Source organism: Rhinoraja longicauda, chromosome 16, assembly GCF_053455715.1.
Source record: "Rhinoraja longicauda isolate Sanriku21f chromosome 16, sRhiLon1.1, whole genome shotgun sequence".
NCBI lineage: Eukaryota > Metazoa > Chordata > Chondrichthyes > Rajiformes > Arhynchobatidae > Rhinoraja > Rhinoraja longicauda.
This window is the reverse complement of record NC_135968.1, coordinates 43,841,969-43,859,129: the sequence shown is the minus strand read 5'-3', so window position 1 is coordinate 43,859,129 and position 17,161 is coordinate 43,841,969. Positions and strand designations below refer to the sequence as shown.

General features: G+C 46.9%; 1 protein-coding gene across 1 annotated transcript in view; it reads left to right on the top strand.

Annotated features, from left to right (window-relative positions):
- The window catches only part of LOC144600837 (protein CC2D2B-like), a 108,173-nt gene that overhangs the window by 8,864 nt on the left and 82,148 nt on the right, over window positions 1-17,161 (top strand). Inside the window, exons 3-4 of the mRNA XM_078412727.1 lie at window positions 6,646-6,814; window positions 6,987-7,123. Coding sequence (XP_078268853.1) covers window positions 6,646-6,814; window positions 6,987-7,123 — 306 coding nt within the window. The remainder of the gene's footprint in view (window positions 1-6,645; window positions 6,815-6,986; window positions 7,124-17,161) is intronic.

The following is a 17,161-nucleotide window of genomic DNA, read 5'->3' as shown; positions in this document are numbered from 1 at the left end:
GCCACCCAGCTTTGTGCCATCTGCAAATTTGCTAATGTTACTTTTAATCCCTTCATCTAAGTCATTAATGTATATTAGAAATAGCTGTGGTCCCAGCACCGAGCCTTGTGGTACCCCACTAGTCACTGCCTGCCATTCTGAAAGGAACCCGTTAATTCCTACTCTTTGTTTCCTGTCTGCCAATCGATTTTCTATCCATGTCAGCACCCTACCCCCAATACCATGTGCTCTAATTTTGCCCACTAATCTCCTATGTGGGACCTTACCAAGGCTTTCTGATAGTCCAGGTACACTACATCCACTGGCTCTCCCTTCCCCATTTTCCTAGTTACATCCTCAAAAAATTCCAGAAGATTAGTCAAGCATGATTTCCCCTTCGTAAATCCCTGCTGACTTGGAACAATCCTGTTACTGCTATCCAAATGTTCCGCAATTTCTTCTTTTATAATTGACTCCAGCATCTTCCCCACCACTGATCTATAATTTTAATTATATAATTTTATATTATATCTATAACATAATAACTGGTCTATAATTTTCCGTTTTCTCTCTCCCTCCCTCCCTCCTTTCTTAAAAAGTGGGATAACATTAGCTACACTCCAATCCACAGTTTATAATGAGACAAGTAAATAATTTACTTCCAGAACTTTGTTCCGGAAAATATATATAGTGGCAACCTCTAATGGCCATTTGTGTTGCCAAAACTTGCCCTTCCAATATTCACAAATCATCATGAAAACATGTAGGTACAGAATAAAGTTTGCCCTCAGGAAATTCATATGGGAGAACTAAATAAATAAAGATATTTTTTTAAACTTTTGAAATATGCACAGATGACACGACGTCTTGTTACGGAAATCATGATTTGGACCATTTTATAGGAACCCTCTGGCCCACCCCGACCTGTGATGTGGGGAGCGTCAGGATAGCTACAGCAAAAACATTGTCAGTGCCAGCCACCTATGAAAGCAGAGGTTCTAATGTAAGGTTGAACTAGTTACTAGTTGTTGGTGCTAGTAGATTGTAAAGTGATCAAAAGATGTATAGCTCAAGCTTAGATGGAGAAATATTCATCCTCCGTGCAAATGTATGACACTTCCTTCTGGAATAGAGGTCTGCATATAAATTATCAAGTACTGTCAGTATTCTTGCTGTTCTCCACAGTGGTTTCTCCCTGTTAATATGCTAATGTACTTGGTGTAGCGACCATAGAGAATGGTCCGGGTCGTCGAACCCTCAGATTGGCCAGCGAGGTCACGTGTGAACGCGACCGTGGGGATTGGTCCAGAGAGCGACATCGCTGATTGGCCAGCGTGGTCATGTGCGCTTTTGGTGCCCGAAATAGAGTTCGGCGAAGTCTTCGAAGAAGACAGTAAGTTTTTGATGGTTGTCCTTTACCTTGTTGTTTAACTCTGTATTCGAATATTGCGGCTGCAATAAACTTCTTCTACAACCAACAAGTTTTCGGACTCGCCATATTGGTGACCCCGACGTGATCTGGACGATCACCGACTATGCAGGAACACGACGCCTCGTTGTTGATTGCCGCGCCTGGCACACCGGAGTTAAGCGCGGTAAGCGTTCACCTTCCGTTGTTTTGGACACATTCACCGCAATCTTGGTTTGTCCACACCGAAGCTCAATTTCATATAAAGAATATATCGGACGACTCGACGAAGTATTACTACCTCGTCAGCGCTCTATCACCGGAGACGACCACACGCGTGATGCGGTTCATCGTTAATCCGCCTGCGGAAAGCAAGTACGAGGCAATGAAGAAAGTGTTACTGCAAACCTTCGGGTTTAATAGGCATGATTGCGCTGCAAGACTTCTGCACCTACCGGACCTCGGAGATCGACGGCCGTCTGTTCTCATGGCCGAAATGATGATGCTAGCCGGTGAGCATACGGATTGCCTTATGTTCGAACAGGCATTCCGAGAGAAGCTTCCTGAGGATGTCCGACTGCTGCTCACGGATTGTTCTTTTAAGGACCCCGAAGCATATGCAGCGAAAGCGGACGCGCTCATAGCGGCTAAAAACAAGGCAAGCGGTTCGATCAACAAGGTCTCGACATCAGTGACCACGCCACAGCGACATCAAGATGGCGCCGCGTCTCCCGCCAGTTCTCCGAAAGCCCGCCAAAAAGATCCGCACAAGCGCGGCTGGTGCTATTATCACCTACGATGGGGTAGAGAATCCCGCAACTGCCGCTCACCTTGTACCTTCGCGGGAAATGCCTCGGCCGATCGTACATAGGGGCAGTTACGATTGGCCAGAACCGACGCCTCTACGTCCACGATCGATTCACGGACACAGAAGTTTTGGTGGACACGGGAGCCATCGTCAGTATAGTGCCGCCGACCGACCTCGAAACCAGAACGGGTAAGACAGGTCCCACCCTCATCGCGGTTAATGGCAGCCCCATTCGCACTTTCGGTATACGGAAGATGTCCCTTGTGTTAGGCCACCGCACGTACGAATGGCCATTCATCATAGCAGACGTCAGACAAGCGATCCTGGGCGCAGATTTTCTCTGGGCTTTTTCACTGGTCCCTGATGTCCGCGGTAACGACCTCCGACCCTCTGCCGGCGAGGAGCCCGTCGCTCCGACAATCGCCTCCCCGCCCAGCCCTACTGTCCAGGCCGTCGTCGCGGCCCCTGACACGTATGCTGAGATCCTGGCGGAGTTTCCAGAGCTGCTCATCCAACGTTTTGACACGCCTTCGGCCAAGCACGGCGTGGTCCATCACATCCGCACCGAGGGCCCTCCCGTTTTCGCTCGGGCCAGGAGACTACCGCCAGACAAACTGGTGGTGGCACGGGCGGAATTTAGGAAGATGGAGGAAATGGGCATTGTCCGTCAGTCCGACAGCCCGTGGGCCTCGCCGTTGCATATGGTCTCCAAGGCATCTGGGGGGTGGAGACCATGTGGCGATTATCGGCGTCTCAATGCTGTCACCACGGCTGATCGCTACCCCATACCGCACCTACAGGACTTTTCGTCTGGGCTGGAAGGAGCGGTGGTGTTCTCCAAAATCGATTTGGTGCGAGGATACCACCAGATTCCGGTGCGTCCGGAGGACATACAGAAAACCGCCACGATTACTCCGTTCGGGTTGTTTGAATGGTTGCGTATGCCTTTCGGTTTAAAGAACGCGGCACAGGCTTTCCAACGACTGATGGACCGTGTGGGTCGGGGTTTACCCTTTTTGTTTATTTATTTAGACGACATCCTGGTCGCCAGCCCCTCAGTGCAGGAACACCAGGTCCACTTGCGGACTGTGTTCCAGCGGCTCCAAGACCACGGGCTCATTATCCAACCCTCCAAGTGTCAATTCGGCCTCCCTTCTCTTGATTTTCTAGGGCACAGAATTACCCCTGCCGGCGCCTCCCCTTTGCCCGAGAAGGTGGAGGCTATCCGGGCATTTCCCAGGCCCACCACAGTAAAAGGTCTACAGGAGTTCGTAGGCATGGTTAACTTCTACCATAGGTTCGTTCCGGCAGCTGCGCGGGTCATGCGCCCGCTCTTCCAGTGCCTTGCGGGAAAACCGGTAGAGTTGATATGGTCCCCGGCCGCAGAGTCGGCTTTTACAGCAGCTAAGGCAGCATTAGCAGACGCCACCATGTTGGTCCACCCGAGCCCCTCCGCCCCCACGGCCCTGACGGTTGACGCCTCTGACGTGGCGGTGGGCGGGGTCTTGGAGCAGCAGGTCGGTGGCCGTTGGCAGCCCTTGGCGTTTTTCAGCCGGCAACTAAATTCGGCTGAGCTGAAGTATAGCGCATTTGACCGAGAGCTTCTGGCCCTCTATTTAGCTGTTCGTCATTTCAGGTATTTCCTTGAGGGCCGCCCATTTGTGGCCTTTACGGACCACAAACCTTTAACATTTGCATTTTTCAAATTGTCTGACCCATGGTCGGCCCGCCAGCAGCGGCACCTGACTGCTATCTCCGAATTTACCACCGATGTCCGTCATGTCGCGGGTAAGCTTAATGCCGTTGCTGACGCCCTGTCTAGACCTGCTTTTTCCCCTATTTCGGCGGTGGACTGCGAGGTGGATCCCCAGGAGCTTGCGGAGGCACAGCTTCTAGCGGATACCGCCTCGGCATACCAGTCCACCACTTCGGGATTGAAGTTGGCTCAGGTAGCCTGCGGGTCGGAAGGCACGAAAGTCTGGTGTGATGTTTCCCTTCCCCGTCCCAGGCCGGTAGTACCGCCCTCCCTTCAGCGCCGGGTTTTTGATGCCATTCATGGGCTGGCGCACCCGTCCATCCGCTCCACCTCTGCTTTGGTAGCAGCTCGGTTTGTCTGGCATGGCCTACGGAAACAGGTAGCGGGTTGGGCGCGTGCCTGCGTTCCCTGTCAGACCGCTAAAGTCCAGCGCCATGTCCAGCCCCCCGTACAGGAGTTCGAGGTCCCAGCAGTTCGTTTTTTCCACATCCACATGGATTTAGTCGGGCCTTTGCCTTCCTTCCGGGGCTACACCCACCTCCTCACGGTGGTGGATCGGTTCACCCGGTGGCCAGAGGCTTTCCCATTGTCTGATATTTCGTCAGCGTCTTGTGCCAGGACTTTGGCCCTCCATTGGGTAGCTCGTTTCGGGGTCCCGGCAGTTATTACCACTGACAGGGGGCCGCAGTTCACTTCGTCCCTCTGGGCCGCGCTCGCAGAACTGTACGGTTCCAAGTTACAACCCACTACTGCATATCACCCCCAGGCAAATGGACTTGTAGAAAGGTTCCACCGTCAACTTAAGGCGTCCCTCAGTGCAAGGCTTGAAGGCCCGGACTGGGTAGACCAACTCCCCTGGGTTCTTCTGGGCATCCGGACTGCTCCTAAGCTAGATCTCGGTGCGTCGTCCGCGGAGCTAGTATATGGCTCGACACTTCGAGTACCCGGAGATTTGTTTCCGGACCCCTCAGACCAGCTGCCTACAGTCCCATCAGTATTAGCATCTCTCCGGGCACGGGTGGGTTCCCTGGCTCCAGTTCCGACTTCACGTCATGGGTGTCCCATGATACATGAACCGCCTTCCCTGAAGGACTGTGAGTTTGTGTTTCTGCGAAAAGATTCCCATCGTGCCCCGTTGCAGAGGGTCTATCAAGGGCCGTTCCGGGTTTTGCGTAAGGGAACGGCTACCTTCACCTTAGACATGTGCGGCAAGAGTGAGCTCGTCTCGGTGTCCCGGCTCAAACCTGCACACTTGGATCCGGATCAACCAGTCCTGGTCGGCCAAACCCCTAGGAGAGGCCGACCTCCGTTAGTTCCCCTCAGTCCAGGACCCCCCGTTCCGGCAGTTCGTCCAGGACCCCCCGTTCCGGCAGTTCCACCAGGACCCCCCGTTCCGGCAGTTCCTCCAAGTCCGGAACCCCCGGCTCCTGTGGTTCAGGCTGCCCCTCTCCGTACTCGTTATGGTCGCGAAATCCGGCTCCCTGCTAGGTTCCGTACCTCGGGTTCTGGGGGGGTCATGTAGCGACCATAGAGAATGGTCCGGGTCGTCGAACCCTCAGATTGGCCAGCGAGGTCACGTGTGAACGCGACCGTGGGGATTGGTCCAGAGAGCGACATCGCTGATTGGCCAGCGTGGTCATGTGCGCTTTTGGCGCCCGAAATAGAGTTCGGCGAAGTCTTCGAAGAAGACAGTAAGTTTTTGATGGTTGTCCTTTACCTTGTTGTTTAACTCTGTATTCGAATATTGCGGCTGCAATAAACTTCTTCTACAACCAACAAGTTTTCGGACTCGCCATATTGGTGCTTTTTCTTTCATTCTAGCTTAATATGTTTTTCTTGCAGAAACAGATGGGACAACTGTAGGGACAGAGTAAAAGACTGCTACTCTTGGCAAGCAACTGGCAAAGTTCTGTAGATGTTTCATGTCCAAGTACAAATGGGGAAATTACTTTATTACTAACTCGTTCTGGATGTCCATCACTGTTTGCCTGATGGTCTGCATACTTCTTAAAAAAAAAAGATATGAGAAAATTGATTTGAATGGAGTATATCTTGATCAGGGATGTAAAAGGGACTCTAGGGATAACAAAAGCTTATCTTTAAGCTTTTAAAGATAAAAGCACATGAAAATGATTTTGATAGGTTGTCCAGAGTAAGGTATGCTGAAGAAATAAGTTATGGGTAAGAATGCTGGTGGAAAATACACTCTGGTAACCATGAAGAGAAAAAAAGATCGAGGGAAAGACAGTCATGCAAAGGAAAAAGGTTGGAATGATCAAGATTTTTCTTAAATAATGATCTTCTTTCCTGTGATGGATATATGCTCAGTGGAAAAATGCAATCAGGTGGACACACACTCAGTGTGCATGAGTAATGAGCAGAAGGCGGAAATATGGGTGCAATGTGATAATCTGAGTGCAAAGTACTTCCAGGTCATTCCATTTTCTTTGCACTTATTTCGTGACCAAAGAGGAAGAACAGCTTTATTCACTTTAGGAGCTTACTCTTGTATAAATATCAAATGTCTGAACTGAATATAATACAAATTGTGTTAAATCTGGTCAGTTACTACTGTTATTCATTTTATCATTAATTTGAGCAAACTTTGGCACTAAGAGCACAATATAATTGTACTGGATTAACAAAAACAATGATTTTACTTTTGAAACTCGTCCATTTGTTTTACTTCTTCAGGAAGAGCCGGAGAATGAACTTGAAAATGCCAGTAATATGTCAGAAGAGAAAGCCAAATTTGACTTGTATATAAATGAACAGTTAATTGAAAGGATACCTGCTAAATATGAGCATGAAAAATTACGGAGAGAAAGGGATTTAAATCTTTTTAACCCCAGTACATCAGAAGGTATTATAAAACGACTGTTTATATTTTGAATAGAATTGTCATTGTATTATACAATGAACAATATATTATTATGATATTTTTCATACCACTGTTCAACGATGAAAAATAATTACTGCATCAAATAAATATCTTTCAAAAAATTGGAAGTATATCAAATTATTTTTTTCTTTAGTAGCTGTAAGTAGCAAGCTTCCAAGAAGCCTTGCACCTCGCATCTTGAAGGATGAAGGCATTTATGTCAGTCAAAAACCAGACGTTTTGAAAAAAGTAGTTAACAAAATGGAGAATCGTCTTCTTATGCAAAGAGAGGTAACTTGATAAATATGTCTTTATTATCTATTCCTATGGATAGAACCCATGAGAGAAAATGGAAAATAACAAGCTGAAGTGCAATGGTTCTTCCCAAGAGTAAGAAGGGCAACAGTATATAGCTGAACAGGAGAGAAAATATAGGAATAATTCATTCATACTTTGAGCCAGTTCCATCATTTATCAATGTTCAAGATTGATTTCTACTGCAGTTCCACCTGCCTATCTTTGTGTCTATCACTTGCCTAACAAAACCTATCAATCTTGGACGAGAACATTTCAGTTGACCTCGCATTATTAGCCTTATGGGTGAAATAGTTTTAAATTTCTAATAGTCTCTGTGAGAATGCGCTTCATATTTCACTGCAAATGATCTAGCTAACTTTAAAATGATCCCCACTTCCATTGGAATGCCCCACCAGAGGAAATAGTTTATCTGTATCGTAATCATTTAAAATTCCTCAGTTAGATCACCATGAAACCATCTCACCCTGAGGGATAAAAAACTTTATATAGCCTGTCCTCATTTAACATTTTGAGCTTGACAGGCAGCATACCTTTCTCATGCTTTGGGTCACTAACCTGAATGCTGTTCACTAGCTAAGATTTGACCAATCTTCTATTCAACGAATTTCCAATCAAATCAGATATTATACATGATACAATCAAGCCATAGACAAGTACAAAAGGTATAGCAAAGATAAAAATACCAGTGTTGAATATAGTTTCTTTAGCATTGTAGCATATCTGTTCCAGAGAAAAAAGTCTATTGTCTGCAATGAGGTAAGTTGCGAAAATTGGGACTGTACTCTAGCTTGTTCCCCTCTAACTGTTCAGAGGGGAAGAATCCGTTCCTGAGCCTGGTGGCACATGCTTTCAAGCTTTTGTATCTTCTGCCTGATGGGAGTGGGGAGATGAGGAAATTACCAGGGTAGAAAAGGTCCTTGACCTCTTTCTTAAGGCACCGTGAAGTGTGGTTGGCGTCAATTGTCAGGACCCTGGTCTGTGATGGACCACAAGGTATTGTATCAAACTTATTTCAAAGCAATATAATTTGAAATTTCTTCTTGCAGCCTTTCTTACTAATGGCCTTCAAATAGGTATTTCACCAGTTCTCATATTCTCATATGGTTGCTCAGCTTACATGGCTCCCTGAGTAATCCTATCACTCCCCCATCCTTATTCCTTTCTTCTTTTGCTTAGCCCACTCCAATTCTGCTTCCACCTACCTTTACTTGGGGATAACCAATTAACCTAGCAACATTTAGGGTGCAGGAGGAAACCAGAGGACCTGGGCCTGTACATATTTTTTTAACACCGTGAATATATATAGTGTGTGAGTTGATAATAAATTTTATCGCTACATTTGTTGTTATTATACAGTCTGACTACTTGATTCCAACAAATGATTTGAAACATATCAGGATATTTACTATCTTTTAAAATCAGTAACCGAAAATTCAAAATGTCAAACATAATTTGCTGATTTTATGTAGCACTTTTAGAGAAAGTTGTGAGTCGTGATTATTGTAATAACAAAATTAAATGCTTTCCCCATTATTTATAATGTAACAGAATAAATGCTGGTTTGGAGAAGATGGAAATATAATCGCATTACCAGATCCAATTAAGCTTCCCTGGAATTGTAGACAATCACCATCAGATCGCAATGCAGATGACCCTCAGCCAGGTCTGGAAACTGTGTATAGGAAGGTTTGTAATTACTTCATTTCCTGGTGGCACAGATTTCAAATTACAGGATATGAAAAGATAATAAATGCTGTTTGGAAATTAATTTGACATTAGTACCTGTATATCAGTCTGAAGAAGGGTCTTGATCCCAAGCTTCACCGACCGATGTTCTCCAGAGATGCTGCCGCTGAGTTACTCCAAAACTTTGTGGCCTTTTGTTTAAACCAGCATCTGCAGTTCCTTGTTTTTATTATGAGTGATCATGTTGGTTAGGGTTTCTGCTTGACATGGGTGGAAATGTTGCTACATTGAAGGGATTGTCTCTGTTGGATAGTTGATTCTGCTGAATGTTAAATATTTTATGCTGGAATATGTCTTATGGAAGTCCTGTGACTTATAGGTGATAGTGAAGTCATCAGGACATTACAGTTTAACTGTGAGTTTATGGTCAGCACAATTTGCAAAGCACCTTTCCTCCATATTTGTGATGAATTTGAGGCACAGTAGAGTCGGAATTGTAGCGTAGTCTCATTTGGGTCAAGCACATTCTTTTTTTACATCTTTGGTCATTTAATGGAATGAATAGCTATCCTATTGAGAGTGAAGGAAAAGATATGGAGCTTGAAAATCTTCTGTTCCCAAATAGATGGGCTCAACTGTACAGTGGCACTGTATAGGTGGCCCATGTGGCACTGTATAGGTAACCAATACTGATTTACCCTTGCAATACTAGCAGATGTTTTTTAATCCCACTTCGCAGTGTAACAGTGTTTACATATTTTCACTGCCTGGTTAATTTTACATTGCTGATGATGATGGGTCAGATGCTTATTTATTTTAGCTTTTAGTTTAAAGATACAGCATGGAAATAAGCCCTTCAGCCCACTGAATGCACACCAACCATCGATCACCTGTTCACACCAGATCTATGTTATCCAATTTTTGCATTCACGATAGAGACAATTTTACAGAGGCCACTTAACCTACAAACATGCAGGTCTGAGGGATGTGGGATGAAACTGGAGCACCCGGAGGAATCCCACATTGTCACAGGGTGAACGAGCAAACTCCATACAGACAGCATCCGAGGTCAGCATCAACCCTAGGTCTCTGGTGCTGTGAGGCAGCAGCTCTACCTGCTGTGCCACTGTGGCATAGGAACTTTGTTCATCTAAATATAGAACAATGTAACAGGAGTATAAGGGTCAAAGAGGGGGAAAGAACATCTATAGTGTGTTCAGGAGAACATTCTTGATGTTTCTGGCCCATTGAGGATTGCGACTGGACTAGGCTCTGGGAAGTCGCTGTGCACAGCCAGAGGTCGTTGTTAGCCGCAAGAAGTTGTGCAAATAGACAAATGACATAGGCAGAAAAATGAAGGTAGACACAAAATGCTGGAGTAACTCCGGGTCAGGCAGCATCTCTACAGAGAAGGAATGGGTGATGTCTTGGGTCGAGACCCTTCTTCACACTGATGTCAGGGGAGGGGGTGGGGCAAAGATAGTATGTAGTAAGAGACAGGAAGACAAATGGGAGAACTAGGAAGGGGAGGGGAAAGAGAGGGACAGAAGAACTATCTGAAGTTAGAGAAGTCAATGTTCATACCTCTAGGGTGTAAACTCCCCAAGCGACATATGAGATGATGTTCCTTCAATTTGCGCTGGGCCTCACTATGACAATGGAAGAGGCCCAGGACAGAAAGGTCAGATTGGGAATGGGAGGGGGGAGTTGAAGTGCTGAGCCACCGGGAGATCAGGTTGGTTAAGGCGGACTGAGCGGAGGTGTTCAGCGTAACGATCGCCGAGCCTGCGCTTGGTCTCGCCGATGTAGAGAAGTTGAAATCTGGAACAGTGGATACAATATATGAGGTTGAAGGAGGTGCAGGTGAACCTCTGCCTCACCTGGAAAGACTGTTTGGGTCCCTGGATGGAGTCGAGGGGGGAGGTAATGGAACAGGTGTTACATCTCCAGCAGTTGCAGGGGAAAGTACCTGGGGAGGGGGTGGTTTGGGTGGGAAAGGACGAGTGGATCAGAGAGTTACGGAGGGAATTGTTTCTGTGGAAAGCAGAAAGGGGTGGAGATGGGAAGATGTGGCCAGTAGTGGGATCCCGTTGGAGGTGGCGGAAATGTTGGAGGATAATTTGTTGTATGCGACAGCTGATGGGGTGGAAGGTGAGGACAAGGGGGACTCTATCCTTGTTACGAATGGGGGAGCAAGTGCGGAGCTGTGGGATATAGAGGAGACCCTAGTGAGAGCCTCATCTATAATGGAAGAGGGGAACCCCCGTTTCCTAAAGAATGAGAACATCTCTGATGCCCTAATATGAAACACCTCATCCCGGGAGCAGATGTAGACGGCGTAGACGGAGGAATTAGGAGTAGGTGATAGAGTTTTTATAGGAAACAGGGTGGGAAGAAGTGTAGTCAAGATAGCTATGGGAGTCAGTAGGTTTGTAGTAGATGTTGGTCACTAGTCTGTCTCCTGCGAAAGAGAGAGACTCCCCCTCCCATTCCCAATCTGACCCCGGCAATCGTTTCACTCAACACCTCCGCTCAGTCCGCCTTAACCAACCTGATCACCCGGTGGCTCAGCACTTCAACTCCCCCTCCCATTCCCAATCTGACCTTTCTGTCCTGGGCCTCCATTGTCAGAGTGAGGCCCAGCGCAAATTGGAGGAACAGCATCTCATATTTCGCTTGGGCAGTTTACACCCCTGCGGTATGAACATTGACTTCTCTAACTTCAGATACTTCCTCTGTCCCCCTCTTTCCACTCCCCCTTCCCAGTTCTCCCACTAGTCTTCGTGTCTCCTACTACATCCTATCTTTGTTCCGCCCCCTCTCCTGACATCAGTCTGAAGAAGGGTCTCGACCTGAAACGTTACCCATTCCTTCTCTCTAGAGATGCTGCCTGACTCGCTGAGTTACTCCAGCATTTTGTGTCTACCTTCGATTTAAACCAGCATCTGCAGTTTTCTGTCCTAGGCAGAAAAATGGATGAGGTCCTGCAAAATGAATATAGGTAGCTGGGCAAAAGGTTAAAAACATGACCTCAAAGGTGGTATTCTCCAGTTACACTTGGTGCCACATGCTAGTGAATATAGGAATAGGAAGATAGGATAGATGAATGTATGGCTGAGCAGTATGGTGAGGGCACAGGGATTCAGATTTTTGCACCGTTGAGATCTCTTCTGGGGCAGAAATGACCTGTACAAAAGGAATGGTTTGCACTTGAAGAGGAGGGAAACCAATATCCTTTGGGCAGCTTTGCTGACACTACGCTGAAGGGTTTAAACCAGATAGGCAAGGGGACAGGATCCAATGCAGGAGTGAGGCAAGTGGAGGGCTAGAGGTCGGTAAGGAAGGAAATGATAGCAACGTCAGGAACATAGCAGGGAGCAAGGAAAACCTGTTAGATTAAATTGAATTTATTTCAATGTTAGATCCTGACAGGTATGGCGGATGAACTTGGGGAATGGACAGATATGTACGACTAGGATGTTATAGCCATTACAGAAACCTTCCTAAAGGAGGGACAGGATTGACAGCTAAATGTTCCAGGGTACAGGTGCTACAGGCGAGATAGAGGTTGGTGCGGGAAAGAGAGGGGAAAGTTGTTTTATAAGTTAAAGTTAATATCACAGCAGATGACATTACTGAAGGATCATTCAGTAAGTCTATGCGGGTGGAGGTGAGAAATGCGAAGGGAATGTTCACCTTTTTAGGATTGTACTATCGGCTCCAGAATACTTAATGGGAACTAGAACACAAATGCCAGGAGATTGCAGATTCAAGACTAATCGGGTTGTCATAGGTCAGAAGTCATAGGGGCAGAATTAGGCCTCATCGAGTCTATTCCAACATTCAATCATATGTTTCCCACTCAACCCCATGCTCCTGCCTTCTCCCCTAACCCTTTGACACCCTACTAATCAAATACCTTTCAATCTCTGCTTTAAAAATACCCAATGACTTGGCCTCCACAGCGTCTGTGGCAATGAATTCCACAGATTCACCATTCTCTGACTAAATAAATTCCTCATCATTACCTTTCTAAAGGTACGTCCTTTTATTCTGAGGATATGCCCTCTGGTCCCAGACTCTCCCACTAGTGGAAACATCCTCTTCACATCTATTCTGTCCACATCACATTCAATCTGTCTCTCTCGACAGACCAGGTGAGAAATGAGCTCAGAAAAATCAATGTGAGGAAGGCGGCTGGTCCGGACGGCATCAGCTCGAGGCTCGTCAGGTCCTGAGCAGACCAGCTGTGCGGAATAGTGGAGCATGTCTTCAATCTGAACCTGAAACTGGGGAGAGTTCCACAGCTGTGGAAAACATCCTGCGTAGTACCGGTGCCAAAGACGCAGCACCCGAAGGAACTCAACAACTACAGGCCGGTGGCACTGACATCGCACCTGATGAAGACACTGGAGCGTCTGGTCCTCGCCCATCTCCGACCCCTGGTGAGACCATCAATGGATCCGCTGCAGTTCGCCTACCAGACTCGCATCATCTACCTGCGGAACAGAGCTCTCTCACACCTGGAGAAGCCTGGTAGCACTGTGAGAATTATGTTCTTTGATTTCTCCAGTGCGTTCAATACCATCCAGCCTGGGCTTCTGGGGGGCAAGCTGGAGCGCACAGAAGTGGATCACCACCTCACATCCTGGATTCTGGATTACCTCACCAACCGACCACAGTCTGTGAGGACAAAGGACTATGTTTCGGATGGTGGTCTGCAGCACAGGGGTTCTGCAGGAAACAGTGCTAGCTCCTTTCCTGTTCACCCTGTACACTGCGGACTTCAGGCACAGCTCAGCAAACTGCTATCTACAGAAGTTCTCTGATGACTCTGCCATCGTCAGCATCATCACAGACGGCGATGACAGGGCGTACAGAGAACTAACCAGGGACTTTGTGGACTGGTGCCAGCGGAACCGCCTCCGGATCAACGCGGGGAAAACCAGGGAGATGGTGGTGGATTTCCGCAGGCACAGCCACGTCCCCCCCCACACCGGTGAACATCCAGGGAATGGACATCGGGAGAGTGGACTCTTATACGTACCTGGGTGTTTACCTTAACAATAAACTTGAATGGACCGAAAATATCAATGCACTGTACAAAAAGAGCCAGAGCAGACTTTACCTGCTGAGGAGACTCAGGTCCTTTGGAGTGCAGGGGGCACTCCTAAGGACCTTCTACAACACTGTGGTGGCATCAGCCATTTTCTATGGAGTGGTCTGCAGCATCTCAGCAGCGGAGGGGAAGAGACTTATCCCAAAGAGGAGGAAAGATTCCAAGGGGAGTAAGAGACACCCGTGGCTGACAAGGGAAATCAAGGACAGCATAAAAATAAAAGAGCAGAAGTACAACAAAGCAAAGAAGAGTGGGAAGCCAGAGGATTGGGACTCTTTTAAAGAGCAACAGAAGATGACTAAGAAGGCAATACGGGGAGAAAAGATGAGGTACGAGGGTACACTAGCGAATAATATAAAGAAGGTTAGTAAAAGCTTTTTTAGGTATGTAAAGAGGAACAAAATAGTCAAGGCAAATGTGGGTCCCTTGAAGACAGAAGCGGGGGAATTTATTATGGGAAACAAGGAAATGGCAGACGAGTTGAACTGGTACTTTGGATCTGTCTTTACTAAGGAAGATACAAGCAATCTCCCAGATGTTCTAGTGGGCAGAGATCCTAGGGTGACGGAGGAACTGAAGGAAATCCACATTAGGCAGGAAATGGTGTTGGGTAGACTGATGGGACTGAAGGCTGATAAATCCCCAGGGCCTGATGGTCTGCATCCCAGAGTACTTAAGGAGGTGGCGCTAGAAATTGTGGATGCATTGGTGATCATTTTCCAATGTTCTATAGATTCAGGATCAGTTCCTGTGGATTGGAGGGTAGCTAATGTTGTCCCACTTTTTAAGAAAGGAGGGAGAGAGAAAACGGGAAATTATAGACCAGTTAGTCTGACATCAGTGGTGGGGAAGATGCTGGAGTCAATTATATAAGACGAAATTGCAGAGCATTTGGATAGTAGTAACAGGATTGTTCCGAGTCAGCATAGATTTACGAAGGGAAATCATGCTTGACTAATCTTCTGGAATTCTTTGGGGATGTAACTAGGAAAATTGACAGGGGAGAGCCGGTGGATGTAGTGTACCTTGACTTTCAGAAAGCCTTCGACAAGGTCCCACATAGGAGATTAGTGGGCAAAATTAGAGTTCATGGTATTGGGGGTAGGGTACTGACATGGATAGAAAATTGGTTGGCAGACAGAAAGCAAAGAGTGGGGATAAATGGGTCCCTTTCAGAATGGCAGGCAGTGACTAGTGGGGTACCGCAAGGCACGGTGCTGGGACCGCAGCTATTTACAATATACATTAATGACTTGGATGAAGGGATTAAAAGTACCATTAGCAAATTTGCAGATGATACAAAGCTGGGTGGTAGTGTGAACTGTGAGGAAGATGCTATGAGGTTGCAGGGTGACTTGGACAGGTTGTGTGAGTGGGCGGATGCATGGCAGATGCAGTTTAATGTGGATAAGTGTGAGGTTATCCACTTAGGTGGTAAGAATAGGAAGGCAGAGTATTATCTGAATGGTGTCAAGTTAGGAACAGGGAACGTACAACGTGATCTGGGTGTCCTAGTGCATCAGTCACTGAAAGGAAGCATGCAGGTACAGCAGGCAGTGAAGAAAGCCAATGGAATGTTGGCCTTCATAACAAGAGGAGTTGAGTATAGGAGCAAAGAGGTCCTTCTGCAGTTGTACAGGGCCCTAGTGAGACCGCACCTGGAGTACTGTGTGCAGTTTTGGTCTCCAAATTTGAGGAAGGATATTCTTGCTATTGAGGGCGTGCAGCGTAGGTTTACTAGGTTAATTCCCGGAATGGCGGGACTATCATATGTTGAAAGACTGGAGCGACTAGGCTTGTATACACTGGAATTTAGAAGGATGAGAGGAGATCTTATCGAAACATATAAGATTATTAAGGGGTTGGACACGTTAGAGGCAGGAAACATGTTCCCAATGTTGGGGGAGTCCAGAACAAGGGGCCACAGTTTAAGAATAAGGGGAAGGCCATTTAGAACTGAGATGAGGAAAAACTTTTTCAGTCAGAGAGTTGTGAATCTGTGGAATTCTCTGCCTCAGAAGGCAGTGGAGGCCAATTCTCTGGATGCATTCAAGAGAGAGCTGGATAGAGCTCTTAAGGATAGCGGAGTCAGGGGGTATGGGGAGAAGGCAGGAACGGGGTACTGATTGAGAATGATCAGCCATGATCACATTGAATGGCAGTGCTGGCTCGAAGGGCCGAATGGCCTCCTCCTGCACCTATTGTCTATTGTCTATTGACTTGACAAGCTGATCAGGAAGGCCAGCTCTGTCCTGGGTTGCCCCCTCGACTCAGTACAGGCGGTGGGAGAGAGGAGGATGATGGCAAAGATAACATCACTGCTGGACAACGACTCCCACCCCAAAAAACACTCTCCAATGCTAGCACATCCGTCCTCAGATATGGAACCCACAACTAGTCACATGTAGACTAGGACTGCAATAGTACCAAAAGCTTAGCTGGGGTGGTATTTGTCAAGTGTGTTCATGAACGTTTCCTTAGGCGTTACAAAGAAAGCCCTACAACCTGACCTACTTTAGTTTAGTTTAGGTTAGAGATAAAGCACAGAAACAGGCCCTTCGGCCCACCAAGTCCGCACCAACCAGCGATCCCTATACCCTAACGCTATCCTACACACACTCGGAACAATTTACAATTTTACCAATCCAAAGAACCTACGAATCTGCACATCTTTGTAGTGTGGAATGAAACTGGAGCTCCCGGAGAAAACCCGTGCAGGTCAGTCCGTACAGCCAACACCCATCGTCAGGATCAAACCCAGGTCTCAGGTGCTTTAAGGCAGCAACTCTACCACTGCACCACTGTGCTGCCCCTACTGTTGGGAACTTGCACATAGCAAATGAATGAAGTGCAAGTGGGCGAGCCATTTGAGGCCAATGACCACAGTCTATTAGCTTTAAAGTAGTTATGGATAAGGATAGGGCTGATCCACAAGTTAAAGTTCTAAACTAGGGTAAGGCCATCTTTGATGGTATTAAACAGGAACTTGCAAAAGCTGCTTGAAGTAGGTTGTTTGCTGGCAAAAGAACATCCAGGTAGTGGGGTGCTTTTTAAAAGGGTGATAGTGAGAGTTCAGCTTATGTATGTTACTGTTAGAGTGAAGGGCAAGGCAGGTAGGAGTAAGGAACCCAGGATAATGAGAGAAATTGAGATAGACACAAAAATGCTGGAGTAACTCAACCGGACAGGCAACATCTTTGGAGAGA